The following is a 14,212-nucleotide window of genomic DNA, read 5'->3' on the forward strand; positions in this document are numbered from 1 at the left end:
TACGTATCAATATATGTGTTGCAAGTTGCAACTATCACCTCCATTTCTCTCTTCTTCTTCTTCTTTTTGTTTGTTTGTTTGTTTGTTTGTTTTAGTGTTATCTTAAGAGTTGTTAGGGTCACATTTTATAAGTAATTGGCTAATCCTTTGTCAAAACTCACTTTACTTGTAAATTGGATAGATCTAAGTTGGGTTTGATACATATCAAGTGGTTGTATTAAAGACATGAAGATTGATCCAAGAAACAAGTGAAGAAAAGCTATTTTACTAAAACTTGATAGATTGCTCGATAGAAGGCATCTATCGAGACTTACTGGGCAAGCTCAACACAAGCTTGACACTAGCTCGATCTATCGAGCTTTATGAATTTAAGATTTTTAGATATGAATTTTGGCCTATTCTAATGTATTTGTTTAGGGTTTCTTTTCTCACAACCCTAAACATATATAAGGATCATTTTAAAATACTTCCCTCAGGAAATACCATTCTATTAGTTAGGTAGTAAGACCCTCAATAGGATAGTAAGCAAGCTAGCTTAAGAGATTTCAGGTTATAAAAGAGATTCTTGCTCCTACTTAGCTCATGGCCTAGCAACCATCTCCATCTAATGGGTTATAATTCAATACATCGTTTTCTGCTGGAGTCAAGAAAGAGCCATACACGAAGACAGAGACCAAGAGCTTAATTTTCTTTGTGAGAAGCTATTGCGTTTGTACGCCATAAGATTTTGTAACCAAGTACTTTCTGATCTTCATTGTTGATGAAGTAAAGAACTTTGCAGCCAACAACAACAATTCAAGTTGCTAAAGTTAGTCACGTACTGAAATTCGTGCAAAAGGAGTTAGTCACAAATTGGAGATCTGTGCATTAAAGGAAAGAAGGCTACTACAAGATTAAGTCCAATTGAGTATTGAAGTAAGGGTTCAACTATAGGTTGGTATTTCGAGATAGGCCAGGGTAGTAGTAAGATTTCTTATACTTGTAAAAGCTTGATTATTGATTAGTGGATTCTTGAGAGTGGTGACCTTAAAATTATTCGGTGGGGTTTTTGCCTTGCGAGAGGTTTTCCCCATTTGTCAACAAATCACCTTGTTAATTTAATTTCCGTAGCATTTAGTTTAATTGGTGATTTTTTGGTGCCTTCACAATTTGTATGCAATTTAACCTAATTAATCAACTTGGGTAATTGAATTAATTAACCGGGGTCAAGCTATCTTAACCCAACAAGAGTGATGTTAAAGTCAAGTACCATAATTTAGTGGCATTGTCATTGACTATTCTCCTTTATAAAAAGAATCAAGATTCGAAATTCCCCTCATCTTTGTTGTATCTATAAAAAAATAAAATACTACTATTAAAAATAGGGAAAAGTTAATAGATGCCTTGAGGGCTTTGGTTTATGAAATATTTTTAGAAACATTTTATAGGAAAAGAAAAAAGTAATTGATTTTTTTACAGCTTCTTATATTTCCCATAAAATTGATATCAAAACATTCCAAAAATAGTCCATTAACAAATGATTAATTTGGTTCAAGATTCAAGTTAAGAGAACAAAAAGAGGTAGAGAAAGACACATACCAAAAAAAGAAAAAAGAAACCCCTAACAAAAGTAATAAAAATGATTTTGGATATTATAGATTTTTGAAAAAAAAAAAAAAAAACATGTGAATGACTTGATCCATAATTGACCCTGTGGGGGATTTTCACAATTTGCTCCAATACCAATGGGCTTGGTCTACGATCGAATGCTATAAAAGATTTATGCTTCATCATCCTTCACCAATTGGTCGTTGGATGGATCAGTAAGGTACACGGTCCGACAAGTGGTATCAGAGCCCGGTCATAGGTTCAAGTCGTTGGAGCCGCATTGTGAGGGAGGGATTGTAAGGGATTTTCACAATTCGCTCCAATACCAATGGGCTTGGTTTGTGATCGAATGCTATAAAAGATTTGTGCCCCCTCATCCTTCACCAATTGATCGTTGGATGGATTGGTAAGGCACACAGTTCAACAGACCCATACTTTTGGAATTAAAGATTTTTTTTTTGGTACCTTTTGACAAATTTTTATTTTATTTTTTATTTTATCCGTAAGTGAGAAAGGGGCATTCAAATGAGATGAACTGGTATTATGACTAATATCACTAGAGAGGTTGAATGTCGAAGTAAAACTAATAGGGTATACTACAGTCAACTACCCTAAGATTTGGGCTAATGCCAAACACATTTAAGAAAATTAAAAAATAACCAAATTGGTCCTTGAATACAAATGGTGTGTAACACTCTTTGTGCCCTCTACCTAAAACAAAATTATACTGTAGCTTTTCTTTACCAAGATTGCAACTTTACATCATTTCTTGCTTTTCCCAATACCAATAATTTTTCTAAGCCAAAAGAAACTATACTATAAACTTTGCCCCTAAAACAAATTTCTACCACAGAAGTGCCACCTTTCTGTGAAGAGAGTCGTACATACTGGCCTCTTAGAAGAAAGCATATTTGGTCAATGCTCTAATCAGCCAATATTTGGACAGCCAAAAGAAATTAGAACATATTAGAATTACCAATAATAAATAAATAAACAGATAAATCAGTTCTTTTTCAAGTAATTAATATTGCTTCATTCACTAGAACTTTTAGCTAAATTGTAATATTAAGAACTAGTTAGAAGAATATGGACGATTTCAAAAAAGAATAATATCAATAAAAAAAAAATCTGAATTATAAAACTATATATTTGTAAAAATAGAGTGATGGAAATTATTTTTTGAAATTGTTTAATTTTTAGGGAGAACAAATTATCTATAATAAAATTAAAGAATAAATTATACATATTCAATATAAGTTTGATATGAGTTTTGTTTATCATGATAATCTCTTTTAAGAGAATGAATAATTTGAATAATTTATTTAAATAAAAATTATACATACATACATACATACGTACATACGTGTGTGTGTGTGTGTGTGTGTGTGTGTATTCTTAAATGTATAATCAACCTCGTGCAATTTATTTAAAAGTAACAACATTAGAACAAATGAATAACTGCCCTAAAAATTACATTTGTATATTCATAACCTTTATGTTTAGAAGGACTTTCACTTAAATTTAACTGTACATAAGTGGACTAAAATGTTACATTAATGTGGTTCAACAAAAGCATAGCAACAATAAATACTATGTTTAAGATTTTAGATATTATGAGTTTTGGGATTTATTATTATTATTATTGATAAATTTGGATTTAGAATAGGTGCTTTCAACCCATACATATTTTTTCCCATTATGTAAGTGCACAAAATGAATCAAAGAGGATCAAAATAGACTAAATTGGTCCGAATGGACCGAATTGGAACAAAGTGGATTGAATAAATAAAATAGGACCAAATAGGAACAAGGTGGACCAAATGGACTGCATAGGACCAAAGGGGACCAAATAAGACCAAAGTGGACCAAATAAGAACGAATGGAAAGATTAGGACCAAAGTAGACAGAATGGACTAAGTAGGACCATGTGGATTGAATATAACTGAAGTGGACATAATGGACCTAATAGAACCAATGTGGATTGAATAGAACCAAAGTGGACAAAATGGACCAAACAGCCTGAATAGGATTGAAGTGGACGAAAGTTGACAAAATGGATTGAATAAGATCAATGTGGACCAAATTAGCCCAAAATGGACCTAATAGGACCAATATGGATCGAGTAGGACTGAAGTGGAAAAAATAGGAACAATGTGGACCGAATAGGGCCAATGTGGACTGAATTGGACCAAAGTGAACTTAATAAGACCAAATGGACCAAATTAAATTTTAGTGGACATAATGGACTAAATAGGACCGAATAGGATGGAACAAATAGAACTAATGAGGACCAAATAAGACTTTTGAATATTTATAATTTTTATTGCATTTTTAGGGCTCATATTTTTAATTTCTAATGTCTATTTTCTTTGTATTTTTTAACTCAAAAACTAAAGAGTTTAGCCCAAATATAATAAACTTTCATACTTTTCAACCCAAAAATTAAGAAATGAAATGAAATTTTGAGCTAAATTTGAAAATGCGACCTACAAAAAGAATCAATTTAAGGCCTAATTACTCTAAAATGGACTAAAGGGGACCGAAATTGACCAAATGGCTCAACCAAATTGGACCGAAGTAGACATAATTGGACAGAATAGAAATTATTTAATTTTTAAGGGAGAATAAATTATCTTCAACAAAATTTAGAGAACAAATTATACATTATATTATAATATAAAATAATTATTTATTTCCACGCATCGCATGAGTTTGCCATTCGTAGCCTTTAATATGCAAAAGTAATGGAATTGCAGCTATGGAAATGTTCTCCATTGTGGTTAAGATAGAGAAGAAAACCCAGATAGATCATAGATGTTCAAAAATTTGTATATATATATATATATATATAAAAAAAAAAAAAAAAAAAAAAAAAAAAAAAAAACCATATATACTGAACTTACCACAATAGAAAATGAAATAAGAAAAAGTCCAAATATATCTACCTACTACGATATTTTATTACTTTATTACAAGCGAATCGGACAAACTTTGACTCTGAGACCGTGGGAGGGAGAGGGTGACAAAAAATGTGTTACTTTCAGACAAATTTAAGGTCATACTCATTATAAAGAGTATAAAATCAATTTCAAATCGTCAAACTAAATACAGTTAGTCTCAACGAGCAGGTGGAGAACAAATGGTTGGAGTATGAATAACTGAATGGAGCTCATCAAGTTTGTTTTTGATTAACAGTCTTATATACATAACTTTGCATCACAATCTTTTTAGCTTAATTTCATATTGAGACGAAAATCATCTTTCACTCATTAATTTATCTTCATTTTATTATGTTCTTGAGGGTTCGCACAAAAGTTTGTGCACAAATACAAAAATGTAATCCTTCTATAGCTATAAGATTTGACATGTAAATGTATACCGTATATGTGCCAATGTGCCATGCATATACACAATGACAAAAAATTGAATTAAAATAAAGAAAGTATAAAAATTACTTTCAATTTTATTACAAAAATTTCAACAACAGACACATCATATATGATTGATGTCATCACCTCAATAATATCATAAACGAATTTTTAATTATATTTAAGAATTAATACATCAAATTATTATAAGATATGTAATATCTGAAATATTAATTAGTCTTTTATTTTTGAAAGTTACAACAATGATGAGGGGCCTTTCTAGTCCCAGTTCTATTTAGGCTGTGTTTGTTTTGGGTGAAAATCACTTCTGGAAATGCTTTTTCGTAAATGCGGGTGTTTGGTTGCGCATGGAAAATAAATTTTCTGGAAATGCTTTTCAGTTGACCGTGTGTTAGGGTGTAAAATGATTTCCGTTTTTATTTTACCTTCAAATATCATTTTCCAAAAAACAGAGAGAGAGCTGAGTGAGAGTGAGATCACGCCCGCACGCACACACAGAGAGAGAGAGAGAGAGAGGAAGAAGAAAGAGAGAGAGAGCACCCCTCCGGCCAGCCAAGCTCCAGCCAGAGAGATCGCACCCAGAGAGAGATCGAACCCAGAGCCCAGAGCCCTTCGACTTCGACTTCGAATCGCACCCTTCGACTTCGCCGTTCGACTTCGACTTCGAATTGCACCCAAATCGCATCCTTCGACTTCGCCGGCGAACCCAGAGCCCTTCGACTTCGCACCCTTCGACTTCGAATCGCACCCTTCGACTTCACCGACGAACCCAAAGCCCAGATCATGCATTCAACTTTGCCAAGACGCACCTAAGGATCGCACCGAGCCGGCACCGATCGCATTGAGATCGCAATTGAGAAATAGTTGGGTTTTGATGAATTTGACCGGATTTGACCGGCTTTGATGAATTTTTTTTGGTTGGGTTTTGTTTCTGTGTTTATCTATTGAGAAATGATATTATATATTTGTTTGGAAGCTGAGAAAATGTGAGGAACAAGAAAAAAATGTATTTTCTATATTATTTTCAGCAATACAATTAAACACTAGAAAATATTTTCCAAAGCATTTTTTGGAATGCAACCAAACACTTGAAAATATTTTCCTTTCCCGAAAATAGCATTTCTAGAAAATATTTATTTTCTGAAAATATTTTATATAATCCAAACACAGCCTTAATTATAAAGGAGAACAATCAATGCTTTTTTCTTTTTTTTTGATGGAATAAAACAGTCAATGCTAATGCCACTAAATTAGAAGTTTTTTTTTTTTAACTTTAACATCACTATTAAGATAACACAAAACAAGAACCAACAAAATTCAGAAATGGGGGCTACAATTGCAAGACATGCAAATCAAGAAAAAAGGCTTTTTAGAGCGTTTGAGAAAACTGGATTGGTAAGACTATAGCCCCCATCAACAACCAGGTTCATCCCACTCACATACTTAGACTCATCACTTCCCAAATATAATGCTGCCTCTGCAATATCTTCAGGTTCCAATACTACTCCCTTCAAGTTTGCACACGATGAAACCACTTCCTCCACCTTAGTTTTCTCCATCCCTATACCTTTTAATACCATAGGAGTTCCAACTGTAAAGGGAGACACACAATTTACTCTTATTCCATACGGTCCCAACTCCACACTCAAGTTCTTAGCCATTCCCACCACAGCATGCTTTGATGCCACGTATGCATGTGAAACATCATTGGCCATTACTGAAACTATACTTGAGGTGAAGAGAATGCTTCCTTTTTTAGTTGGAATCATAACCCTAGCAGCATGTTTGGCACCCAAGAAAGCACCGAAAACGTTGACATTCAAAACCCTTTTGAAATCTTCATTTTCTGATTCTAAAATTTGTGATTCAATGTTGCCTGAAATGCCAGCATTGTTGAACATGATATCAAGCTTTCCATACTTGGTTACAGCCATGTCCACGGCCTTTTTGATATCAGATTCATTTGTTACATCACAATGGATGTAAGAGATGGAATCAGAGCCAATGTCTTTGCAAACTGAGTGGCCAAGCTCGTCTTGGACATCTGCTATTAGGACCTTTGCACCATGTCGAACAAAAAGCCTTGCAGTGCTCTCACCTATGCCACTTGCACCACCGGTTATTAAGGCTACCTTACCATCTAATCTGCAAGGACAAAGAAAGAAGGAAACTAAAATTTATTAGTCTAAACTCCTATCTAGTTTTTAATGTATTATAAATGATAGAATGTGAATTGGAGAACACAGAGTCTGTGAAAGGTTTGTTGTAATAATACCTTTTGGTGATGGGAGTTGCTGAAGAATTAGCACTCATCTTTTCCTTAAAATTTATGGAAGATCTCCGCCAAATTGAAGATGTGAGTTACGTTAGTGAATGTCCCCTTTATTGTTCGTAGATACTTTATAGGGGAGAGGTTCAAGTATATGAAGTTTCTTGCTATGTATTAAGATTCTACTTAGCAGGTAGCAGCCATTAGGAAAAGTCTTAGTTTTGACTACGTAAATCATACCTAAAAGTAACGGTCTTGAGAGAGAGTTTACTAGAAATTTGACCCTTTTTGACTTCCAAGGCAACCATCAAAGTTGACGATGTAAAACTTACGTGCTATTATTATGTGTGGAAAGTTATACCCTTCTCTGCGCGCTTCAACTTAGGGCCATATTTTCCGTACGTACATGTTTTCCTCCTACAAAGGAGGGTTAGGAGTGCCATTTTCACTAATTAACAAGAAGATAGGGGAGAGGTTCAAGTATATGAAGTTTCTTGCTATGTATTAAGATTCTACTTAGCAGGTAGCAGCCATTAGGAAAAGTCTTAGTTTTGACTACGTAAATCATACCTAAAAGTAACGGTCTTGAGAGAGAGTTTACTAGAAATTTGTCCCTTTTTGACTTCCAAGGCAACCATCAAAGTTGACGATGTAAAACTTACGTGCTATTATTATGTGTGGAAAGTTATACCCTTCTCTGCGTGCTTCAACTTAGGGCCATATTTTCCGTACATGTTTTCCTCCTACAAAGGAGGGTTAGGAGTGCCATTTTCACTAATTAACAAGAAGATAGGCTGATTTAGGACTACAGCCTCTATTTCGCGAGTTTTGCCGCATTCTTTAATCAGTGAGGACACAAAATCTTTGATCCATAGGGATGGCTTTCATACCTATAAGTGATTTATTGGAACAAAGGATTCATGACTCACATTAACCATTGCCCAAAAGCATCAAATCCTAGACGTCTGAACTTATTCCAAATAAACTAATCTCCTCTCAAGTGCACACCCCAGGCGACTCCCCAAATGTAGCTATTTTTCTTGATCTGTAACAAAAGGAAGAAACAAGGGAGCGAGTTTGACATTTCAGTAGGTGATCAAATCCTTTACTAAGAAAAACTATAAATAAAATTTCCAATTAGTGTGAAGTATTATATATAGGCCTTGAAATTTTCATTTCAGTAAAATCAACAATTTTTAAGTGAAGTCATAAAAACAGATTTTTTTTTTTTTTTTTTTAAATTCAAAAGAATATACACATACTAAGTTCATATACTATCAATGCATCTATGATCATGCTCTATCTTGGGACTATGGCCAAAATCAAGCATCAGTATCAATTTGTGCTTGTGAGTTGCATGTGTATTGTATTAAGGTGAAAATACTATTTTGGTCTATACATTTTGGGGTCATAGTTAATTTGGTAATTGTTCATTATCAGAAAACGCTTATGTGGCAAACGGATGCCAAGCTGACACACTTGAAGTTTACGTGGCAAGTAAAATAATAATAAAAATTTAATTAACATTAAAAAAATTGCCACTTGGAAAACAAAAATAAAAAACACAAAAATTAATTTCTTTCCAAACAAACACTTAAAAAATATCAAAATTTTCTTTCTTTCCCCTTGATGGAAAATCCAAGAGACTAATAAGACCCATCTGTAAGGGTGTCAAAATCGAGATCCTACGTAAGATCGTAAGAGGTAGGTGGGTTATAGAATTAGATCATGGATAATAAGATCCTACATTATTTGAGAAAAAAACAAAAACAAAAAACACACATTGGTATGTGAAAATTCAAATAGTGTATAAAACACTTTGAACGTTTAGACCCCCAATTTACAAATTATCAATTCAAGCTTAATGATAAACAATTAATGTGCGGAATATGAACAAAAGCTTAAAACAGAATTGATAAACAATCTAAACCAAATAAAATCACATCCACAATAGAAATTTGATAGGCCACAAACTGAATGACCCCTTGTGATAGAAATTAATTAATTAATTAGTCAAGTTGTTAATTAATCAATTTATCATGCAAATGCATGATAGCACAAACAAATCACCAATAAACTAATTATGCAGTAAAAAATAAATAACACGGTGATTTGTTTATGAATGGGGAAAACCTAACAGCAAAAATCCCACCGGGTGATTTTTAGGTCACCACTCCCGAAACTCCACTATTATCACAACAAGTGGTTACAAGTAAAGGAATCTCAAGTACCTTACCAACCTATAGTTGAACCCTTACCCCAATACCCAATTGGACTTGTTTTGTAGTGACAGTTCCCTTTTCTGATGCACGACTCCGAAATACGTGACTAACCAATTGCGTGGATCCTAGTACGCAACTTCAATCACCAACTAAGAAGATTGTTGGTTGCAAAGTTGTTCAGTTCATCCACACAATGAAGATCAAGAAGATGCTTAGTCACAAAACCCTACGGTGCACATACACAACAACTTCTTCAAGAGAAAGAGATGAACTAGGGTAAGAACTTCGTCTCCGGTTACAATTTGCTTGAATAGAGTTTGCTCAAAACTTGTGCAACTTGTGAACTGTTTGACGGCCCTTAAAACAATCCTTTTATATGTCTAGGGTTAGAAGAAAAGAAGACCCAAAGACATATTCACGGATCCCAAGAAAATCATATTTGAATTCTGAAAATCTTAAACCTCGACAGATGAAATTGGTCCCTTCTTAACTGCTTCCCAAACACCAACTGGCCTTCTCATAGATATGGGTATGGTGAGAAAAGGTTTTGGTAATGTACCTCTCAAGGATTTGACAATGGAGAGGAAGAGAGTAGAGAAATTTGAAGAGTCTTTATGTGAAGATTGTGGATGAATCAATCTTATTTTTCTCTAGGGTTTCTCTCTCAAAATTCTTTCTGGAAGCTCTTTAAATATCGTGGGTATAAGGGTCTATATATAGTAGGGTGAGAAAGAATGCGAAAAGTCAGTTTTTCCCAAACAGGGTGGTCTAGCAATTTGGCCTCACGACTGGGCTGAGTCACAAGTTCAAGCTGTAAGCTAACGGTCTAGCCACCCTGGGAATTTTGTCCTGTAGTGCAATAGCTGGCATGACTCTTCAGCTCCCTTGCATGCTTCACACGTGTGCCAACTTTGGCGGCTTGCCAGTCGCGAGTCACCCACGAGTTCTAGCCGCGAGTCTCTGCATCCTTACACAATCTTGAGCATTTCTTCACACTCTCTCACTTACTACCCTTACATGATTCCCACCTAAATACAAAGTTACTAATTGCTAAAATACAAGCAAATTTGGCACGGAATAAAGCTAAAAATATGGTTGATAAAATTCAACCTTACAATCTCCCCCTTTGGCTATTCCGTAACAAAACTCTAAAACAAACTCTAGACTTAATATGTGAGTTGGGAACAGTTGAATAAAACTCACTCACACCTAACTCTAGAATCTGATAAGCTCTTGAATCATATTAATAAGAATCTCTTGAAACATAACAACACAGTATGATCATTATATGTAGAAAACTTGTAAGGCATATGAGGTAAGCACAATGCGATAAAGCAAAATGGAATGAGAAATAAATCATGGCTTGACCAAACAGGAAATTACTATCAAATAGTGACCACAATGCTCATTCACACTTGGAATGAACATCCGGACATACAAGCCAATAAGCTCAATGCAAATCACTTGCATGCCTAACACTCAACCAATGCACAGTACATAAAGTATATGTATCTAGGAACAAAATCCTACAAGGGCACAAGAGTGAGAATACTTAAAGAAAATGCATAACATTTAGCTAGAAGTACTAGGTAACTAAACATAAAGGCTGTATAAGCATGGTACAAACCATAAAAGCCTACAAACAGCACATGGAAACAAACCCTAAAAGCTTACAAAAGCAACATGGGCATAAAACAAAAGCTACTGAATAACAACTTTAAATATTAACAATCCAAAGTATCATAAGAGTTTTAAACCAAAACAATAACCCAAGTGTTTTGACATATCAAACTTATAAACTATAATAAACATATAGTAAAACTAAAGCGTAAACTGAAAAACACTATTTGTGGCATGCTCCCCCTTAAAAGGACACTCCCCCTCAAGAGCTGTCCTTCAAAAGTTCTCTCCCTTTTTGACCGGAATGGCCAAAGGGTCACTGCTGGGTACAGAAACTATCAAACGTAGCTGAAAGTATGTTGAGCTAATCCTGAAATGTTGTCATCCTGTCAGTATGCTCATTCTGGACCTCTTTGAGTCCATCAATCCTCTCCAGAATGATCTGGAATGCATCAGGAGGTACCTCTGATGAGGTTGAACCTCTGCTCCTCTTGCCTCGGCTTCTGGGTGTTAAAGTTTGACCTACAGTCACTGTCTTAGTCTCCGTTTGGTCACCTTCACCTTGATCACCTACCTCTTCATCACCTGGAAGATGGACTTGAATCCTGATGATGGTTAGCTTGTTGATGGCTAAAGGTGTAGGCATTAGGCTGATATCTTGAGGGATTTCAACACCTTTTGCTTTGAAAAGCCTCACAAGAAGGCTAGGAAAGATCAGCTTGGGCCTAGAGGTGGTTTAGTCTCATCCACAATAGTGTCAAAGATGTGAGAACTAATGTCAATAAAGGTTTTCTCCTTAAGTTCCATGAGGAAAATAGCTTTAGCATTGTTGATTGTAGTCAGCTTCCTTACAGGGTACAAGTTAAACATCATGATGATGGTGAGGCACCTCATGTCAGCTGGAAATGCTGTAGTGTTGAGGCATCTCCCTTCTCTTTGTCCACCAATTCGAGTTTGGACAGTTTCTATTGATAGCATCCTGTCCTTGTAGTTGGTGAAGTCAAAGTCCTCTGAGCCTTCAAGCCCTAGCACCTCATCTATGTCATGGGCATCTATGGTGAATTCCTTTCTTCTAATCCAACAGCTCAACTCATCCTCCCTTATCACAGCATTAGCATAGAATTCTTTGATTAAAGGCTCACAAACAGCAGGTAGGTCACTCAACAGTTTATCCCATCCTCTGCCTTTAAAACAACTTAGAATAAAGGTGTCCTTCAAATCCCCTAAGTCAACAAACCTTTCCTGAATGATGTTTCCCCTCAAGAAAAAATCTCTATATCTCTCAAAGTGTTGAACCGACCTAAATAGGTTATTGTCCATTTTCAACCTTTTGTCAGCTTTCTTAGCAAGAGTCTTCTTCTTTGTAGGAGATGGGGCCATCTGTAAACAAGTAGAAAGGCCACAATATAGAGCACAATAGGTTGAAATACACATGTAATAGTAACAAGTTATTTACATGGGGAGTAACAGATTGTCAAGGCAGTATATAAACCAAACAAAGTTAAGAACCAGAGAACAATAGCTCAAATCAATAACCCAAAAACTCAATCAAGAACAGTCTGTATTGATGCAAACTGCAGCAAGCACTAATCAGCTACATTGTAACAATGTAAACCACGCTCAGTCAAAAGTAAGCATATGACAATGAGATATAACCAAAAAAAATATGAAGTGTGCAAGTCATACCCTCAAGATAGAAGCACACATAAGATATGGCAACATAAAAAAAAAGCATTATTAGCCAAACACAGTCATTCTAAACCAATCATACTCACACTTAGAGTAAATCACAAAGAACCCAAATACATAACTTATGGGTATGACATATTTCAAACAACCAAGGTCAGATAGCAAACTAGCTCAATGAAATATAATCATGATAGCAAACATACTTAGCAGTCTAGCAACAAAAACAACCAACCCCACACAACCAAACCCAATTTTTTGAAGCAAACCCATGTACGAACATTGCAAAACACACAAACTCAAACAAAATCTCACAAAATGAGGAAATACACGGAGAAGTATGTAAAATAGAGTGAAAAATAGAAACCCATACCTTTTTCCTTGAAGATTTGAGAATGATATGATTCAAAAATGGAAGTTTGTTTGAGAGTGACACGGTGAGTTTGAGAGTGTTTCAGGTAAGGAAGGAGATGAACAGTCAGAATTGTTCGAGGGAAAACTGAAAAGGTTTAAAAAAACTGACCCATGGAAGTCGCGTTCCAGTCGCTAGAACACTTGGAAGAAAACTTTTGAAAAAATTTTCTAAGTGTTTTTCACGATTGGAAGTTCCACTCACAAGAGAGTCGTGAACTGAGCCGCGAAAATCTCTGTGTACCCCTCGCGACTGTACCTTCCACCCGCGAACAAGTCGCCAATCTGAGCCGCGAAAAACATGAAATTCCAAAATTTTGAAAAATATTCTAAGTCTTTTTCGCGACTGAAGCATTTACCCGCCAATGAGTCACCAATGAGTTGCGAGAAATCTCTGTTATGGACTTGCGACTGGTTCTACCCACGACTGAGTCGCCAGAACAGGGCAACACAATTTTTGAATTTTTGACAATTTTTACAAAAAAAAAAAAAAGTACTTTCCAAAAACAACTGAAACACTCAAAAAAAAAAAAAAAATTGTGATTGATTAACAAAGATTGAGCATGTGAAAACACATTTAATCAAATACAATCACATGAATGAATATGGCATTTATTGAACATAAACATATGTGTTGTGTGTGAATATCAAAAATGAGATAGTCCTTAGTCTAATGTGAAACTTTAATGATCAATTCAATTAAGGCATACATAACTAGCACTAGATAATGTGACCCATCTCAATTATAGAAGTATGCATATATGACCTCCCACATAGGCTTGAGTACAATATCTTTGAAACTTTTCAATTGGCTCCATTTTTTGCATATCATTTGATCTTTTTGAATCAACACATCTCATTGTGAGATTGATGCTTAAAAGTTTTGATATTTCACTTTGATGAGTTAGTTTTTGGCTTTTTGGGCATTATACAATTTTTAATTTTTGGTCGCTTTCCCTTTTTCCTAGTCAAATACTAGTATATGCGACAGGCTTTTGCAGCTCAACATCTCTTTTCATTTGGAGATT

General features: G+C 35.0%; 1 protein-coding gene across 1 annotated transcript; it reads right to left on the minus strand.

Annotated features, from left to right (window-relative positions):
- Positions 1–6,227: 6,227 nt before the first annotated feature.
- Positions 6,228–7,331, minus strand: LOC115954054 (secoisolariciresinol dehydrogenase-like). The gene is made up of 2 exons (XM_031071907.1): positions 7,252–7,331; positions 6,228–7,121 (listed from the first exon to the last, which is right to left on the minus strand). The coding sequence occupies exons 1-2, from the start codon at positions 7,287–7,289 to the stop codon at positions 6,329–6,331; spliced, it is 831 nt and encodes a 276-aa protein (XP_030927767.1). The 5' UTR covers positions 7,290–7,331; the 3' UTR covers positions 6,228–6,328.
- Positions 7,332–14,212: the final 6,881 nt, after the last annotated feature.

This window comes from Quercus lobata, chromosome 7 (genome assembly GCF_001633185.2).
Source record: "Quercus lobata isolate SW786 chromosome 7, ValleyOak3.0 Primary Assembly, whole genome shotgun sequence".
Classification (NCBI taxonomy): domain Eukaryota; kingdom Viridiplantae; phylum Streptophyta; class Magnoliopsida; order Fagales; family Fagaceae; genus Quercus; species Quercus lobata.